This window comes from Crocodylus siamensis, chromosome 13 (genome assembly GCF_052110815.1).
Source record: "Crocodylus siamensis isolate JL-2025a chromosome 13, ASM5211081v1, whole genome shotgun sequence".
Taxonomy (NCBI): Eukaryota; Metazoa; Chordata; order Crocodylia; family Crocodylidae; genus Crocodylus; species Crocodylus siamensis.
The window spans coordinates 8,534,869-8,553,410 of record NC_143407.1 but is presented as its reverse complement, the minus strand read 5'-3'; the positions used below and the strand labels follow the sequence as shown (position 1 = coordinate 8,553,410).

At 48.1% G+C, this 18,542-nt stretch overlaps 2 protein-coding genes across 9 annotated transcripts in view; one reads left to right on the top strand and one right to left on the bottom strand.

The window, feature by feature from the left end:
* ANKS1A (ankyrin repeat and sterile alpha motif domain containing 1A) overlaps nucleotides 1-10,832 on the bottom strand; it is a 155,025-nt gene extending 144,193 nt beyond the window's left edge. For all 7 annotated transcript variants that reach the window (XR_016438972.1, XR_016438973.1, XM_090026110.1 and 4 more), the window contains exon 1: nucleotides 10,611-10,832. Coding sequence is in view for 5 of the 7 variants with exons in the window: in XM_090026110.1 (XP_089882236.1) it covers nucleotides 10,611-10,792 (182 nt within the window). In the remaining 2 variants the exon portion in view is untranslated. The remainder of the gene's footprint in view (nucleotides 1-10,610) is intronic.
* Nucleotides 10,833-14,013: 3,181 nt separating this feature from the next.
* On the top strand, nucleotides 14,014-18,540 carry TAF11 (TATA-box binding protein associated factor 11). 2 transcript variants are annotated; one of them, XM_090025123.1, is made up of 6 exons: nucleotides 14,014-14,243; nucleotides 14,321-14,469; nucleotides 14,951-15,025; nucleotides 16,358-16,445; nucleotides 16,860-16,956; nucleotides 17,760-18,540. In XM_090025123.1, the coding sequence occupies exons 1-6, from the start codon at nucleotides 14,046-14,048 to the stop codon at nucleotides 17,888-17,890; spliced, it is 738 nt and encodes a 245-aa protein (XP_089881249.1). In that variant the 5' UTR covers nucleotides 14,014-14,045; the 3' UTR covers nucleotides 17,891-18,540. The 2 variants fall into 2 exon arrangements, with proteins under 2 accessions (XP_089881249.1, XP_089881250.1); XM_090025124.1 differs by lacking the exon at nucleotides 14,951-15,025.
* Nucleotides 18,541-18,542: the final 2 nt, after the last annotated feature.

Sequence of the window (18,542 nt, the reverse complement as noted above, 5' to 3'; positions counted from 1 at the left end):
TTCCAGACCAGCAGAAACTTATTTCTCCTTATTGTGACCACAAGAAGCAGGCAGCAGAGCACACAAAACAGTTGCCCTTTTCCCTGCTAGCTTTGCTAGCCCCTGGGTCTCCTAGGTTGAGAGCCAACAGATTCTCTTCAGTCAACAGTGAAAAGCAGAGGCTGTTTCTTCCTCAAGCTCCTCTGAGTACAAACGAGCTGAAGACAAGGTTCTTTGGGTAAATGTGATATCTTTCATTAGACCAACTCAAATAGTGAGAACAATTCTTTGCAAGCTTTCAGGTACAAGCGCCCTTCACCAGGCTGAGGAAGCATCTGCAGCTGGCGTGTGCTCTTCCTGGATGATATCAGGTTTATAAAAGATATCAGATTTACACAAACAACCTTGCCTGCCTATGTCCTTAGACCAACATGGCTACAACCTACAGCCCTGTAACATACAAGAGCTGAAGAGCGATTTAAGAAAACTTGATTTTTCTGGCTATTTCTCCTTCAACAGGAGATTACCTTAACTTCATGGAGGTTGCCAAGGGTCCTCCTCCACCCTGCTGGAATGGTCTGAGAACCTACAGGCATTACTGATCAGCATATTCCCTCTTAACTCCTCTCTCACCCCAGCTAATGAGCACACTCACCCTTTCTCTTCATCCAGAAAGCACTGGACATCCCCCCATTCAGAGTTAGGTTCACAGCAAACACAGCTGACTTCCCCTTGTACTCGCCAGCCTAAGCCAAGGCCCTTTTACATAGGGCCTTGGCTTAGGCTGGCCCAGAGATAAAAGTGGAGGAAAACAGAAGTCCACTGAAATGTCAGCATGTGATTGCTTATATATCCAATGTTTGCTTGCGTGTATAGTTGTGGTTTCCACCCTGAAATTCCTATGCACAGTGGTGCTAGGCCAAGTGAGGGTATGACAGATTGAAACACCAGTGCTCAGCTGGAACATCCAACTTCTGTAACGAGCAAGAACAAATCCAGAAGATAAATCCAGTGTTGCAGCAAGGACTTGTGGAAAATGCCCAGTTGTGTCAGCATCAGTGCACATATCAGTTCAGACAGGCATTTAACCAGATCCACAGAGGAGGGAGGAAAAAAATAAGTCAGACAGCTACCACCTCCATCCTGATCAAACCATCTCCCAGTTATCTCTAGCTAAGAACCTGCTCAAAGGTTGAATCAGTGTGCAAGGGAAGCAAAAACCCACTCTTGGTTAGCGTCTGAAAGAATGTGGGAGACCAGACCCAAAGGCCCAGTTAAACCCTGCATTCCTAAGTGTTTTGTTGCAATTTCCCCATGGCACAAAAGCACTAAGCCCTATATGAAGGGTAATATTATTCTAAAAGGCCAAATAGGAAGCTCATGGGAAGAAATGTCATCTAGTGGATGGAGCAGGGGATTAGAACCCAGGAGACCTGGTTTTTTTTCTCACCTCCATCACCTTAGGTAAGCATCTGTCTGAGCTTCTGCATCTGTAATTCAAATGCAAGCCTGCAGGCATCTATAAAATTTGGAACATATGTCCCAGACTAAAGGTGATAAAGGGGGTTGCAATATGAAGCTAAATTAATTTTGGCATCTCTACCCTCCGTTCCAAAACTGAACCAACCCAGGTGAATTTCTCATTCGTTTCTAAAGTCAGGGATAGCACCGATTCCTGGGCAAACAAGTTTTGAAAATATTGCATGTCTAAAGTACTTTGAAATCCCCCAACAACATTTTTTTTAGCAGAGTCTAAAGCACTACTAACATTTCCTGGCTTGCTCCATCTCAAGTCTTGGTAACATTTTAGCACTCGGTATCAATACAATCCAAGTTCTGTGACACTGGAGACTTTCGAAAGATTTTTCTTGGCATCCAAGAAGTGGCTGAAGATTGATGACAAGTCAGTATTGGGAAGAATATTCTCCAGCTGGTACTTTTACACAAGTTATGGAGCCAGTGCTAGATTCATAAGTCACAGAAGTTTTGAACCATCGCCCATGTAAACATTTAAAGGTGCTTTTATTCAGAGGTAATAAGCATCTGGGTGATTACTACCATTCGCCAAGCTGTGCCTTGAGTATTTCCATTTGAAAGCCACCATTCACCCACTCTATGTAGGCACCTATGCTCCCCCCCACACCCCTTACCCCTCCTGCTCATCAGGCGCCTCCCCACTAGGTGCTGACAAAAAGTTATTTCCCATGTCAAAAGAACTTAAATTTAAAAACAGGACACACAAGAATCATTTCCATTTCCAGGTGAGCAAACAGAGGCACCAGTTAAGTAACCAGTCCAAAGTCTTACAGCAAGCCTGTTGCAGTCAGTGCAGGGGTAGAGCAGATCCCAACTTTTGCTCCAAGTTTATACTTACCAAAGTTACAAGCTGTGAGTCAATGAGCAAACAGTACTGCAAACTTGAATTAGATCGCCCAGGTAGCAAAACTAAAAGACCTCATTGAAATACTTGTAGCCTTCCTGATCTATAAAAACCGAAAGAGTGCGTAGCAAACAATAACTCTCAGGGAACGAGTCAGTGGGAATATATATACCTAATGCACGTAGCACTATTGGCAACCCAAGTAAGTGCTATTTAGAGAAATCTGCCCTACTTAGCAACTGTTTACTCGAGAGGGGGTGGAGTGCCAGACACTTCAACGAGGTGAAAGGCTATTGTTAATCATAGGTAAATATGGAGCAAGAAAGGTAGCTCAAAAGGCCCAATCATGTTTCTATCATAAAACTACTTTATAGAGTGGCAAGAATGTACTGTGGACAACTTCCTTTTTGCTGTGGGGGAGGGCAAGGAGGATAGGGTTTGGGTTTTGGTTTTTATTTTAGTTTCACACACACACACACAGAGTTCAAGAAGACTGGACCTCGGAGTCTGGCTGCTGTTCTCAGAAGAGTAATTTTGGTCTGAGTATTGCAGCACCCACGGCTGAATCATAAAAGTTTGCAATACGCAATGGGACGATACTGCAGCCAGGAGGAGAGGGGTCGCTCAGAAGTGAAGTCTAATCTATCAGGAAGACAGAACACAATCTAAAACATGGGCTTTAAGAGCTACTGCCCAGTCAGCATGAAACCGTCAGGGGGCAAAATCTTCTTCAGAAAATGTGCTACAACTTTACTTAAAGTTGGAACAGCTTTGAACGTGTTTAGCTGCAAACACGCTGCCTGATTAACCATCCAACACTTAGGTTGCGAGGCAGCCACGTTGAAACACTGCACAGACTTAACACTGTTAACTGGGCCATGTTTAAGTATAGGGGGCCATTTCTTTGGTGGTTTTAAGCAACGGCACAAAGCTGTTAAGCATTAGCATATTGATTGTATAAGCATAGCATGGTTTTCTCAGGAAGTCAGAGGATATTAAGTTGTAACAAATTACCCTAGCTGGTTATCCTTTTCCCTTAGCATTCATTAAGCCAACCTCATCAACCTAGCTAGCTTCAAAAACCCAAACTAAAAGCAACTGCAGGCCCCAAATATGCCCCTGACCCTCCCCTGCCAACTGTTATGCTTTCATAAGCACGTCTTCCTGCCTTTAAAAGATTCTTTTCTCTTTGAGAGACTGACTATACAAAGTGCTGAAGGCCGGGTAGATATGCACCTTTAACTAAATGAGATTATATAGGAGCATAAGCTTTTGTGAACTCAAGCTCACTTGATCAGATAAAAGGAGAGGCATAGAGCAGTGTATAAAGTGCTATCGCACACACACACAAGGAGAAATGCTTCTGAAGAAGTCTCTTCAAGCTCATCTCTGCTGTTCTTTGTCAACGCAACAGGCCAAGTAATTTCTGGCAGAAACACTTATGCAGAACAGGCTCTATGCTCTCACGGCTCTTCTGAACCCTGCCTCTTGATGAGGGCACAAGAAAGTAGTCAGTCATATTTTTACTCCCATCAAAACACCTGAGCTAGAGGAGAGCAAGCTGGTGCCTAGCCTGATTCTTGCTTTATCACAAAAGTATCACACAAATGGGATAAGACCTGTATCTCCAAGGACAGCGCCAGAGCCAAAGAGCCTGCAACTGGATTCCCAGCACAGAGCTTGCAAAGCAAGGAGTTGGAAGAGCCATTTTTTTAACTGGTAAACCGCACTAAAACTAATATAAAACACCACAATCATTTCTCCAGATTCACTTTTCTGACTGTAACCACACTCGAACCGTTTGAGGCTGTTTTGAGTGTTCAACTATTATACCCTATAGCATGTTATTTTCTAAACCAAAGAAAACTTGCCAGTAATAATGCTGAAAATTGAATAATGCACTTGTTGCAGCTCAGAAATAATGACCAAGTCCCTTCCCACGACAGATGTACAAAAGGAGAAACTGTTTTGTAAATTAAATCCTCTCAATTATACACCTTCTAAGAAGAGTATCAATTTACAGTCCCTGGCTCAAAGAGCCTCATTTCCTCCCTTGAGCCAATCAAGATCCACACCCACTTGACATCAATAGACCAAAATGAAAGGCTTTTTTGCCCGAGATGCAATATATCAGTTACTGTTACAAACCTTGTTTGGATTTACTGAACACAACATATTTTAAGCCACAAGATGGTTTCATAGCTTCCTGCTTCACAATTTTGCAATGAAGATGCAAAAAAAGTTTAACTCCCACAGTTGCTAAATTTCAGTTCCACCATTCTTGAGAAAACCACTAACTTGATTCATTAGGTATTTGCATTTCTTGGACTTCCCTTTACTTATGAAGAATTAAGCTCCGTTTAGTTTAAGACTAGGTGATCTCCAGACATAAGACAGAGCAGCAGAAATGTTTTGGTGCGGGACACAAGAAGGACTTGTGGGACTTAGAAAAGGATCAAACACGTGGTTGTGCAATCAAGGGAGGGACAGGGTGGCAGACCCCTTGAAGAATTTTGCTTTGGCACAAGAGAGGTGATTTTGTGCCTTATTCTGTACACGTGCCATTCACAGCCAATTTGGCTCTAAATGGGTACGCCCCAGTCATTCAGGCTGGTCAGCCATGGTGCCAGCCACATCAATCTCACGTGTGCCAGTGGCTATAAGAACTGGCATGCCTTAACCACACAAACCCCAGGGACTGCTAAGTTCACACAACCCTTTCACTTCAACCTTTGATATAGCCAATATATGCAGGTTAAGGCCCATACTCTACAGTCAAGCTTCTAAGCTTGTGATGAATCGCACTGACTTCATGTTGCAAGATTGGGACTTTGCAATGGGGCTGTAGAACAGGTTATAAACCCATATCTTCCTGAGACCATAGTAAAATCATCACCACTACTGCCGGTCCCACATTAAGTTTGACACGAGGTAACATGAACCAGCCAGAACGACAGAACTCCCTTTCTTGACTCATGGAGGTGGTTCTTCCTGAACAGTGTCGTATTATGATTGACTGTACTGTCTCAGAAAACCAAAAAAAAAAAGAGATTTCAGCTTACAGGGCTTGTCAAGCTAATGCTTTTACCAAGCACAAAAAAAAGTCACTTCTTAAAATGGAAGATGTAACTGTAAGGGACCCCACCATTTATTCTGCCGCTTCTGCCGTAAAATTGTCCGGCTTGGTGCAATCCCAACTCCCTTTCATAATTTCCCACCCACACACTGGGAAACTTAGGTCTGTTTCTAGTCTCTGCAAGTCATCCCCCTTTCTGAACACTCACATGAACATGCTCTTAAAGATTCAAACCATGCATCTTGCTCGTCTCTGTCAACTGTGATACCACAGCATGCCTTTCCCTCAATATTTTGATCAGATGCTACTCCTATTCCCCTTCTGATCATATACAAAACACTCATTCAAATGTAGCTGTGCTTTAAACCCAGCTAGCCAGCAAGCTGAGGAGATGGACTGGATTAACAAACCTACAGTAACCTGCTTCACTTACGAGCAGAACCTGCCCATTTGCAATAAAGATGACAGCTACAGCTGAAGAATTGGTGGTCTGCCATTCCAGCCCCATGTCCAGGACAGCCACGTCCCCCTTCAGTTCACTGGTAAAGGTCCCAGAACATTTCACCTTATTACAACACACAGGAACCTCAGGATGTTTTCCAAGAAGACCTACGCACACCTATAGGGAGCACAGGAATAGCAAGAACGGGACTTCACATAGGGCTTTGCTGGGTGGCACCTGCAGCAAGTTGTTAATCGCCAAGGCAAACTGCAGAGCCCAAAAAATAAACTTAATTTGGAAGTTCCTCCCACCTCTCCAAATAAATCCACTGTGTTACTCAATGTCTACCTTCCTTGATCTCTCCCTCAAATACTGTGCAGGAGACAATGCACTTCTCCATGTATCCCTTCTACTTAGTACCCAGATTTGGACCTACTTCTTTCAAATCGCCTATTCCCTGCTTCTTCTCTTCAGAAGCCTCTGAAGGACTCAGATCTAGGCTTTCTGGATTACCCCAAGAAACCTCTTATGGACAAGTACATCCAGATACATAAAGGAAACAGCTCATTGCTCGAGGCAGTACTTACAGTGCTAGATGACCCTACGCAGAACTGGTACACAACACCCAGAAAAAGCCAGACACTCTTTCACAACACAAAAGTGTCCCGAAAGCAAAGTGGTGGAAAAAGTACAAACTGGTTATACCTTTAGCTTAAGGTGTACAGGCCTAGCATGGAAGGGCCAGGGCTCAGTCTCCACTGATGATCCTTGGTGGGGAAGGAGTTGTCCCTTTCCCTGAGGGCTGTAGCCATGGTTTCTTCTACTTTTATAAGACAAAGGATTGTCACCTATTATTACGTAATAGCACATCCTGCATCTGTGCAGGATGCTGGATTACATGACCCTTGAGGTCCCTTCCAACCCCATCATTCCTGTTGTACAGATATCCATAGAGAAGACCCAAACAGAGTTACAAAGGAAAGAACCAAGGAGTTACGTTAGCAAAACAGAAGGGTCACGACCCTGCATCCAGAAGGAACTTGCACGTAGAGAGCAAGAATAACTTGCTGACTTGGGCCTAGATCAGGGCTGTCATCCAACAAGGCCTTGCACTGAAGTGACTGCTAGACTGCTGCATGTTTTCCCTTCCTCATACTACTGCTTGGCAAACACACAGCAGGAGAACTTGCAATTTTGATCAACCACAAGGGATTGGAAGGCAGCCCCGAGCTACGCTGAAGAGGGACCATAACATTCTCACATCCCTTCTGTGAGACCAGAGTCTCCTAGAGCAAGAGGCCCCACCACACAGCCTGCATACTCCAAAAACTTGGTCTGTACCAGTCGTTATCTTTATTACGCAGGAGGACCCAAAGACTATCACCCTCACACATCCTCTTCTTCTTCCCCTCTCCTCCACCCCTACCACGCCTTACAACAGCTGTCAGCCTTCTACCAATCCAACAAGTACATTTTTCAGAAGCATGTGAATTGGGCACTTGTGAAAACGATCCCTCATGCTTGATCTTGGCATGATAATCCATTACTAGGTCACATTTACTTTGCCCATAAATGCTTCCCATGTTGCTAGGGCAGCCCTCACCTGAGCTACATTTACAGGGGGTTTTGCCCTATATGAACTTGTATTCATACCAGCTGGTCACATCAAATGACCAAAAGAGCCCTCTTTCTAAACCAAGTTCTCTAAAATAAGATCCATTTCTATCAGACATGCATGCTTAAGTCTCTAGACTGCAAAAACAGACATCTTAAGAAGCCATAATTTGTGCTGGAAGTGCCTATAGTTCCAGCACCTCTCCACGCTCTTGTTAAGGGTGAATGCCAGCCCACCCAGAAAGCCCTCAGCCTTCCTCCCTCGTCAATTCACTTCCCCTACCGCACTCGCATTCAATCTCGAAGGTGATGATCTCCTCTGGGCATACTTCCAGCTCATATTTATTGTTTTAATTTGCAAAATGAACCTCACAGTCATTAGAAACTCAAAGCTCAAGGAGAAAATCTGAGAGAGAAACTCCTTCAGCTTCAAAATAAATGATCCCAAGTTTTTCTTGAAAAGGCAGCCATTTTTGATACTTCGTGCTTCCACAACAACCCTCATAAACTTGAGGGAAGGATTTCACTGCTTAAGCTAAATCCAGCCACCTCCATCAATTACTATTTAATTTAATTGCCATTTGACTATGTTTATACCAAGGGCAAAGCTGATACATGTGAAGGTAATGTCATATCTATCACTATTTCTCTAACTCTCAAAGTTCTCTCCCTAAAAAATGGGAGCACTGCAAGCCAAGGCAGAGCTAGCTGTAATTAATGCCATACTTGTTGAACACTTACTAAAGTACCTACCCTGACCCCTGAAAAGATAGAGAAATCACAGGCTGCACCTCAGAGTCAAACCAGACCACAATAGAAACAGGATCTCACCGAGACATATTTCAAGACTCTATTGTATTATTATTTGGAAATTATCACAACTCTATCACTAGGGATCAAAATGCATGCCTCTTAGTATAGAACTAGTGAATGGTGACGTCTGGCTACTGGTCAAAAGATCACTGCAAACCTCCTCTATGACTTAGTCTTATAAAAGTTGCACCTCTTTTATATTCAAAGGAGAAGACTTAAAGGACACAAACCTGAATGACCCCTACAAATTACAAGTTGAGTTCATTTTGCAGGAAAAAAAAAAAAATCAATTTTGGACACTGCCCAACTTATCTGAGCTGCTCCCTGAACAATTTTCAACCTTCTCACTGCAAGTAAATTTAGTAATTGCTCTTCATAAGAACATTACGTGACTGTAAAATAAGCACGCAGTTTCCTGCTTGGATCCATCTGATTCAAAGCACAGCACAATTAAATTAATAGGGGACTAGAAGAGACCACGGAAATACCTGAACTGTTGTCAAGCCCTGATTTTCAACATTTAAATTTAATTTCAGCTTCCAGCAAACAAGACTGCACAACCCCCAAATGATGTCAAGCTGCAATATACAAATGGCTGTAAAGACCTCATCCACTGTGGGGGTCGTGAGCACATGTAAAGATTCGGATGCGTGCCTCATACTGTCACAAGCCACAGCCAGCTACAGCAAAGCCCACATGTAACTTTACACATGAGTTCTTTCAACAAGGTTAGTGGGACATCTCGCACACTGAACTGCGCAAGGGGCCAACGGGCACAAACTTGTTAAAAAGTGGTTAAAGACTGCGTGTCTTCATAGATGTTATGGGTTTTCAGGGTCAGAAGGGACCTCAGTAGATCATCGACTCCAACGCCCTGCCCTGGGTAGGAAAGAGCGCTGGGGTCACGTGATCCCGGCCAGGTGCGTGTCCAGTCTCGGGAGGTTTCAGGACATGGGAAAGTTGGTGGGGAAAAAGTCTAATGCGGCAATTATCAACCAGGGGAGCCCCAGCACGCTGGGTGCATTGCTTACCAGGTCCGTCAGAAAAACACTGTCCCCGCTACTGAAAAGCCCACGGGTCACATGACGTACACGAGTTCTTCCAACAAGGTCAGTGAGACCTGTCACATGCTGAACTGCTAAACGGTCATAAAGTATGTCTCAGACCAGCAGAGACTCCCAGTGCCTGACGAAGGGTGACTGTGCCCGAAAGCTTAATAGAAGCTATCTAATAAACGATAGCACATCTACCCAAAGAACCTTAGGCCAACACGACTACAACCAAAGACTCAGCAAATGGTCATAAAGACGTTTAAAAATGGCTACAAACTCTTTTTTGGAGGGGGGAGGGGCCTTCAGGGCATGGGATAAGCTAATAAGAGGGTCAATTCAGGCTGGACACAAAACACTTTTCCTCTGCAACCAGAGATGATCCTGGCAGGGTGCAGGGCTCGGGACAAATCCATGTGCGGGGCCTGGCTGTAAAGAAGCCGGCGGTGGCGAGCAGCCGGACCCGAAGCCGGCAGTGGTGGGGGCACAGAGTCGCCAGCACTGGGCAGGTCCTGCAGGAGGGGCCGTGGGGTCCCCCAAAGCAGTCGCCCCAATTTACAACCCCCTCCCCGGGACAGACCTGCCCATAAGGGTCACCAGCATCCGGTGCAGAACAGAGGCCGGGCCGTTGCCCTCTGTGCAAGCGCTCGAGACGAGGCTGGACAAGCACCGTGCTGAGCTCGTCCGAGCCCCATCGCCTCCTGCCCACGGACTTGACCATCCCACCGGTCCCTCCTGGTCCCCCGGTTCGATGGGTGTCTGCGGCAGCGCAGCAGGTCTCAACCAGGCAAGGTCCGGAGACCCGCAGGTGTCTTTGCTGCTTGTCGCGGGGGCCTAGACCCGACGATCTTCCAAGGTCCCTTCCGGCCCCTTGCCACCTACGACCCTGCGCGGTGCCGGTGCCGCCCGGCCGGCGCACGAACGGGGCTCTCCGGGCAACCCGACACCCGACGCGGGAACCCGCTGGGTCCGAGTCCTCCCCAACCCAGGGGACAACGGGCTACAGACTCTGGGGGGGGAGGGGGGCAAGACGTGGGGAAGCCAGCGCGAGGCGACCCAGCGGAGGGGATGCCGGACCTCCGCGAGGGGCGCAGGCTGCTCCCCACAACCCCGACGTGCTGGTGCTCGGGCACAAACGGTCAGAGACACGCTAACACCGGGGGGGCGGGGTCACGACACGGGGAGGTCGGGGCGAGCCCGGGGAGGGGGGCACACACCGGGGGCCCCAAGGGCCGCGGGCGGGAGGGCAGCGCCCACCTGAGGAGGCTGGAGAGTGGGTGCCCGCCGCCGCCGCCGGCCCCGGAGCCGCCGCCGCCGCCGCCCGCGGAGCCTCCGCCGGAGCCGAAACCGGAGCTGAGGCGCTTGCCCGACAGCAGCTTCTCCACAGCGGGCAGGTTGCCGGTGCGCGCCGCCTCCAGGAGCTCCTGCTCCTTCCCCATGGTCCGCCCGGCCCGGCCCCGCCGGCCGCCGCCGCCTCCGCCTCCCGCCCGCCCCGCGCGTCCTTCCGGGGCGGGGCCCCGTGCGCCCCGCCCCCTCCAGCCAGAGCAGCAGAGGCCACGCCCCCGCGCGGGGAGGGGTTAGACTGCGCTTCCACTCGGGGCGGGGCCTCGCCTGGCCACGCCCCCCGGCGCGGCGCTGCGGGGAGGGGCACAAACCATTGGCGAGAGTGGCTCCGTCCCCATGCGGGGAGGAGGAAAGGGTGGCCCCGCCCCCGAGTGGGCGGGGTGCGGGTCACATCATACCTGCTCTTGGGGTAGGGGAAGGGGGACTCGCTCGCCCCCAGCCAGGGAAAGCTGCAGAGAGGGCAGGAGGAGAAGGGCAATGGGCATCTTCGGGAGGTGCGGGCCAGCCCTGCCCAGGCAGGGGCAACTTGAAATACGCCAGGAGGGGAAACACTGTGTATCTGGGCCTGCAGGTAGGATGCCTGCCGAAAGACTTTGGAAATATCTGAAGCCCCTGGTGAGGGCAGAGAATGTTTGCCGGTTGTAGGGCCATTTATGACTCACAGATTTGGACTTGATTTGGCTGGGAACACGAAAAATGTCTTTAAAAAATAAGGTGAAATATACTAGGAGGGATGGCATGGAAACCCTGGCGTGATTGCTCTGGCGGAGGGAATGGAGCTGTTGGCTGCAAGGGGGATCTCAGTGTTATCCGCTCTGAGTCCCGCATCCGGTGAGAGTGCTGTGGTGAAGACAGAAACCAGTGCCAGTGAGCGCCCGTGTCTCACAGAGACAAATGGCATTCCCCACTCCTTGCCTGACCCAGTGCCATCTCATCCCAGACAGAGCTTCCCAAACTCCAGCCCTCGTGCTAAGGGCAAGCGCAAGTCCCAGACATTGGCTCCGGAACGAGTGTCCAATGCATTTCTAGCCCTCCTGATCAGTGAATGAAATCTGACAGGAGACGGCCAGGACGACATTTGCATACATTAATCCTGGGGAGCAATAATGATTTGGTTGACTGTCCCCCAGGAAATGACGTGGAAGCTAGAACACAGCTGACCCGCCACTCGAAACACAGGTAACCCCCACACCGCTGGTGAAATGCTGATACATGAACACCTCTGCCCCTGCGTTCATTCTTAACAAACCACTCAGATCTTCAACGTATGAGATGATTTGGCATGATCTAAACTTGGCGCCAATGCGGGTGCTTCTGCTGACCGTGAATCAGCAGGGAAGTTGGCAACTGAAGAAGCAAGGAGGCTGGACTCCCTCCGAAACCGGTCCAAGTCCCTCCAGTTCAGGCCTGAGACACAACAGTAAACTGAGGCAGAAGTTGCTCAGTAAACTGATGCTGCTCAGACTGTATCGGATCTGTGGATAAAAGGGGGCCTCCAGGGCTGACAACCTTTTACCAGCATTAAAATTACACAGTTTTTTTGTTGGTTCATTTTTAAGTGGTATCAACCTCACCGGAGAATCTGCAAGGCGTGCAGAGCCTCTTTTCACTTTGTTGGGTGCTCTCTACAGAGAGCTAGTAGTAGATCTAGATCCACTAATACCATTTCAGCATTTCCACGTTGCCACATACTCTCGGACATTCCCAGTCCCTAGTATGGGGTTATTTTAATGCTCAAGTATTTTCTCTGTCATGAATCGCAGGCTTTCAGCCCTCATCTAGTAACGGGCCGTCCCTACATTTAATTGACACTTCTTTACATGCTTGATCCATAATCCTTACACCTTCAAAACGCAAAATATATTTCCTACACTGGTATTACTAAGAATAATCAAAACCATTAATGTTTGTACCATAATTCATTCCATCTGGGGCTCTTAAATAAATTAATTACTTCTCACAGTCTCCTTATGAGGTAGACATCATTACTCTTATTTCACAGATGGGGCTACTGAGACAGACAGGCTAAACATATTGCCCAAGGTCTCACGGAGACCAAAAAAACAGATCTTCTGACTTCCAGTCCTTGACTGTAGCCACAAAGCCGTCCTTCCCTAAACATATTTTTAAAAAGCCCTGAATAGGCTGTGTTTACCTTAAGGATTAATGCACAAAAATAATTGTAACATAGCTGAGGGACTGCCTTTTGTAAGGCAAGAAAGGGTTAACACTCACAAGAAAGAAGGAAGCCCTGATTTCAACTTGGTAAAAAGATACCTGACATCTGTCAGCATAATGAGACTCACACAGGAAAAGCTTCTGACTGAACTAGACACTCAACCAGCTAGCGGTGCTGCTATTATAATGAAATGCAAATGAGATCTTTTATTGGTAGCAGTCGTAAAGAAGATAAAACTAGAAGTATGATTTAAACTGGACGTTAGGCTCATTAGCTAAGTGAATCTTTGAACGTACCACCATATATCACAAAAAAGTTGGAATTCATTTTTCCCCAGCGATTTGTATTTGTTAAACATAAGGATACATCTACAGTCAAAGACAGCGGCATGTGAATAACAGGTAGGATCACAGCACGCTACAGAAATACAAGGATTACACTCAATCCAAGCTAATCTTTCTTACGTGTTCTAGTGCAGCCATCACCGCTGTTTTTAGGTATCACTTCTACAAGAATTAAGTCTTATCGTTGCCTAAGAAAGGACCGCCTTCACTGTACACAGGACCTTCCTTGCATGTATCTGTCTCAGCAGAAATATCTGCAGGTGAAAGAAGAAAGTGTGCACTGTATAATTACTGACATACTTTGTGATGCCCTCTCTTTAGGGAAGTCTTTTGGGAGAAGGTGCCTTGCAGTTGGCACTGAAGCCCCATCTACACGAGGAAATGGACTGGCTGAGGATTGTTCTCAGCAGTCCCCATCCCTCTTCTTGATACAGCGCCGAAAAACCTTTGGCCATATTCTCACACCATTCTCATGACGCTTCTTGGACACCCAGCGTCTACCACAGAGAGGAGCTGAGAAAAGCAAACCAGGGAACGCCTGTACCGACAGCCCCTTGCCTCAGCTACCTCCCGGTTCATTCAGATGTGCACTAACGGCATTGCCCCAGTGCAGACACCCTGAGCCCCCCCCACCCCAGTGCACACCCCTCTGCCCCAGTATCCCCACACCAGTGCAGACACCCCAGTGCCCCCACCCCGACCACAGCGCCCCCTGGCGCAGGCAGCTGCGTTACCATGGAGACAAGCCCCTCCCTCGGCAGGCCGAGGCTAGGGCGCGGGATGATGACGCCATCAACGCTCGCCGCCCCCCGCCGCCCGGAAGCTATGGCGGAGCCCGCCGAGGCGGGCTGCGAGGAGCCGGTCCCGGCCCGCGACAGCCCCCCGCCCGCCTCGCCGCCCTCTGGCCCGGCGGCTGCGGCCGAGACCGCCGCGGAGCCACAGGCTGCGGCCGAGACCGCCGAGGGGGAGGCGGCGGAGCCCGGCGCGGGGGCCGAGCCCAAGGCGACCGCGCAGGCCGGGGAGGTGAGGCCGGGCGAGGCCCGGGGGCGGGGGTGGGGCGGCTCCGGGGACCCGAGCGAGCAGGCGGCGCTGTCTTGCAGGCGGCGCAGGGCCAAGAAGGCCCCGAGCTGGCCGCGGCCGACGCGGAGGACCCGTCGCTGCAGGCGGCCGCCAAGAAGATGAAGCTGGAGATGAAGGAGAAGAAGGACAAGAAGCAGAAGGTGGACGAGGACGAGATCCAGAAGATGCAGTACGTGCGGTGCGGTGGGGGGGGGGCTCGTGGTGGAGGCCCCGGGGGGTGGGGGGTACTTCCCTGGGCCTGGGGCTCATTTTGCCCCCCGGGACACATCCACACAAGCACGCACGTGCAGTTTGTGGCACTGCAGATTTGATACCGGCATGTCCTGGTATCTGGAAAAAAAAAAAAAAGAAGCTGCCACAAAAAGCAGCACGGCACATGTAGTAGCAGTGTGTGCTGTCGGCAACGGAGCCGTGCTCCACGCAGCTGGATGGGTGCCGCTGCTGCCCCAGGAGGCCCCCAGGACCCGGTTTGCCGTGGGCCACAGCACGTGTGCAGGGGCGCGCCCTGGGGCACAAAGCAGCAGCGCAAATATGTGCCACTGCTGCCTGTGCTGGGGCAAATGCACACCCCTGCATGTGGGAATGTGCTCCTGAAGGAACGTGGTGTCCATCTGCATGCAAAACTGAGCCTAATTGGGGCCCCTTTCTAGCTCTGCTGCACCCAGCCTCCTTCTGGAGAGAACCGTGGCCCCTGCTACACCTTACGTCTGTGACAGAGTGCACGGGTGAGTCGTGCAATAAATGTGGGCTGGCCACATGCACCAAGTCACAATCGCATGTTTTGCTGGCAATAGATGTAGACTGGCCACATGTGCAAAGTCATGTTTCCCCACAAAAGTGTCCATCCAGCTATAAAAAGAGCCAACCAGCTTGCAAACATGTAATGACTCTAAGCTAATTTCTGTCCAGCTTTCATTTGAATATGGAGCAAGGCCCTATCCTGAGACCCCATGTGTGCAGATAGTGCTAGCTTTGTCCCAGAGGTAATAGTCACGAGACCGTTGTGTGCTTCTGCTCTGCACTAAGTCTCTTGTGCCACAATGAGGGAGAGATTGGGGTAGCGTTCCCTTACATGTAATGGGTCTAAGTTCCCCTAGCTTCTCTTACTGGGGGGTTAACCGAAGCATAGTTACTGCAGAGCAGCCAATGCCTGATAAGTTTCTATCCCCTGTTAATAATAGCAAGTAGGAGAACAACTTGTGCATCTGCAATTACACTGGGGTAAGCGAAAACTAAACCAGGGCAGTTTTGCCCTGTTGCATTCAAGGGTAAGCTGCCCTAGTTTAGATCTCACCATGAAGTAATGAGAGCACAAGGAGAGTTACTGTGGAGCAGCTGCAGTGTGGTAAATCCATGCAAACAAGTCAAGGCCCATACCATGTGCCTTTAAACAGGGAGTAGAGATGTACCAGAAGGGCAGTAACTATTTGTTTGCCTGTAGGTAAAGGAGCTAAGTTGCTGTGGTTTAGTTCCCTCTTGCAGAGTTAGTACAGGCAGAGGCATAAGCTTAGCATGGAGCAGGCACAGTAAAAGTCTGTGAATTGTAGGCTAAGGGAACGTAAAGGTTTTGTAGGGCTTATGACTGCTTGTGGGGGTGCAACCAACCCCTAGTCTTGGAACAGTTGCCCTAGCTTATGAATGCAACAGAGCACCTTATACCACTATCCGATCTCTATGATTTAAATTATGTGCATCCACTCCTGTGGCACTGTAAGGGGAACTACACCACTAAACTAAACCTGAATGCCGCTTCAGTGACTTTGTGCTCTCCTACTCAGGTAAAGTGAGCTAGATGGTAGTAGAATCACAACAACTGATGCATGACCCTAAGCAGCAAATAGGTCACTTCCCCACCCCACTTTCCCTTTGTAACACAGTAGAAAGTTGCATATGTTTAATGTCTCTGCTTCATAATGTTAGCTAAAGTCGTATATGCCTTTGAAGCAGCAGATTCTCTAGGATTAGTTAACTGATGTTAAGGATATGTTTGATATTTTTTGAGGCTAAGGGCATTTTAAATCGTTCTGCCATAAGAGCTAATTTCCTCTCTTCTTCAGAATATTGGTGTCTTCCTTTTCTGAAGAGCAGCTGAATCGCTATGAGATGTATCGTCGTTCTGCTTTTCCCAAGGCTGCTATTAAACGGGTAAGGCTCTGCTGATATTCAGGCTGTAGAGTGAGGGATCCCACTTACTCCACATGTAGAAATACAGAGCAAAATGCATTCCCTTTCCTTTTCCATGTCCTGAGAAGGCATTTAGCAGAATTCACAGGTTTGATGGAATCTGATAGGGATGTGCCATGAGCACTTCTGCTATGGCCTGCATGAAGGCAGTAGATTGACTATCTTTACAAGTCTGGTCAGTCTGAATAGATGAGATTTGAATGGCAGAAGACCTGCCAACCCACCTGCCTTGTTACTTGCTTTTTTTAAATTGGTTCCCATCCTCTACTCCCATTGACTTCAGTAGCTGTTGCTCAAATGTAATATTTTTTGGTAAGAATCTATACAGTTATAGTGAAACGTCTCTTGGCTAATTGCATCTTCTCTTTTCTTAAGCTGATCCAGTCTATTACTGGCACCTCTGTCTCTCAGAATGTGGTTATTGCCATGTCTGGGATTTCCAAAGTCTTTGTTGGGGAGGTGGTAGAAGAAGGTGAGTAGAAGTGGAATATCTTACAGGCAGAGCAAACTAAGAATGCAGGACTTACCCCTTCACTTTAAACAACAAGTTGGCTTTTAAGGGACCTTTTGTCATGCCATCCACTTGAAGGAATTAGCTCAATGTTCTTTTTCAGCAGTCACTCTATCCTGAACTGAATCTGTTCAGTACTTATTGGTAAGGAAGTATGAACAAGAGAGAGGGAAGGCCACACTAAAAAATTCAGTGATATGGCGAGTTTACCGTATCACCATGGAACTTTAGTATTGAAGGATGATGTAGTTGTCATGCATGTACCTAGCCTTTACATATAGACATTAGATTCCTCAAGAATGACCACTGCCTTCCTCCCCCCGCCCCAGTTTTGTTGATCCTGGTTGTCCATAGTTGGTAGCTCACCTGAGGCAGTATAATTACATCTGCTTGAGCCGTCTCTAACAAAGGCTGCATATGGCACTTGCAGCAAGATTAATGCTGATACCAGTAGCTCTTTTTCTGTTGCCAACTTGAACTCTCCTCCTGCTCATAATGACCCTTGCACATGCTCCCACAATTAACACACAGAGGAGGACTTTTTTTAAAAGCAGGGGGAGCAGAAGACAGAGTAGTCAGGGTATATCTAGCTTTGATACACTAATAAAATGTTTGGAAGTGCAGATCTCACCAAGTTATAATCAGTTGTCATGAATGAAGCTGATGACTTTGTATAGCAGCAGCTTCATAATGAAATAATTTCAGAAATCTCATAGTCTCTGTTGTCTGATTCGCATCGTTTTCTTGGCTTTTGTTTTGCTTAGCCCTGGATGTGTGTGAGAAGTGGGGAGAGTTGCCACCTCTTCAGCCCAAACACATGCGTGAAGCAGTCAGGAGGCTGAAGGCCCGGGGACAGATCCCAAATTCCAAGTATAAAAAAATCATCTTCCAGTAAAGTGGACAGGAGAAGGTGGAGGAGGAGCGCACAGTCTTCAGCTACATATGATGTAACTTTGAAGTTGGTTCCATCTTCTAAGCCTGATGCACTTCCAGAATCCATTGTAATCTTGTGCCTGCAGCCTTCTCCAAACACACCAGAACCACAAGAAACCCCATGGCAAAAGTGCAACTAAACTGAGTTCATAACGCCTGAGAAGCTGGCTGCAATGCTGCCATGAACAACTTGAGTATGGTAGATGGTTGGTAAGAAGAGAGAGCTTAATGGAATGGATGATGTTGCCATAGAGGTAACAGTCTTATTAAGCTGTTTATTCTCATATTAAAGAGCTTCCTGTACTGGAGGCCTACGTATTGTATCGCCTACGTAGAGTGCTACTTGAGGCAAGGACGTGAGGGTCTGCATTGACTTAACATGGTCTTGGTAACAAATTCTGGCTCCTGCCTTTTTTGGAAGCTGCGGACTCAAAGCCTTTGTGTCTTACATCGGTGGTTGGGGGAAAGAGCCATGACCTTCAACAGAGAAAGGGACAAAACATTTTGAAGGGAGGACCCTGAAAGGCTAGGAACAGCTGTTGCTGCTCCAGCTTCCTGTACAGAAAGGGTGGTTTTGTATAATGAGTGCTCAATAAACTTGGTGTTGTGTTATG

Bases quoted from the DNA above. Each gene is read 5' to 3' on its own strand.
- TAF11 (XM_090025123.1), top strand. From the start codon at position 14,046: ATGGCGGAGCCCGCCGAGGCGGGCTGCGAGGAGCCGGTCCCGGCCCGC. The intron at 14,244-14,320 runs GTGAGGCCGGGC...GCTGTCTTGCAG, and splicing joins CGACCGCGCAGGCCGGGGAG to GCGGCGCAGGGCCAAGAAGG. The intron at 16,957-17,759 runs GTGAGTAGAAGT...TGTTTTGCTTAG, and splicing joins TGGGGAGGTGGTAGAAGAAG to CCCTGGATGTGTGTGAGAAG.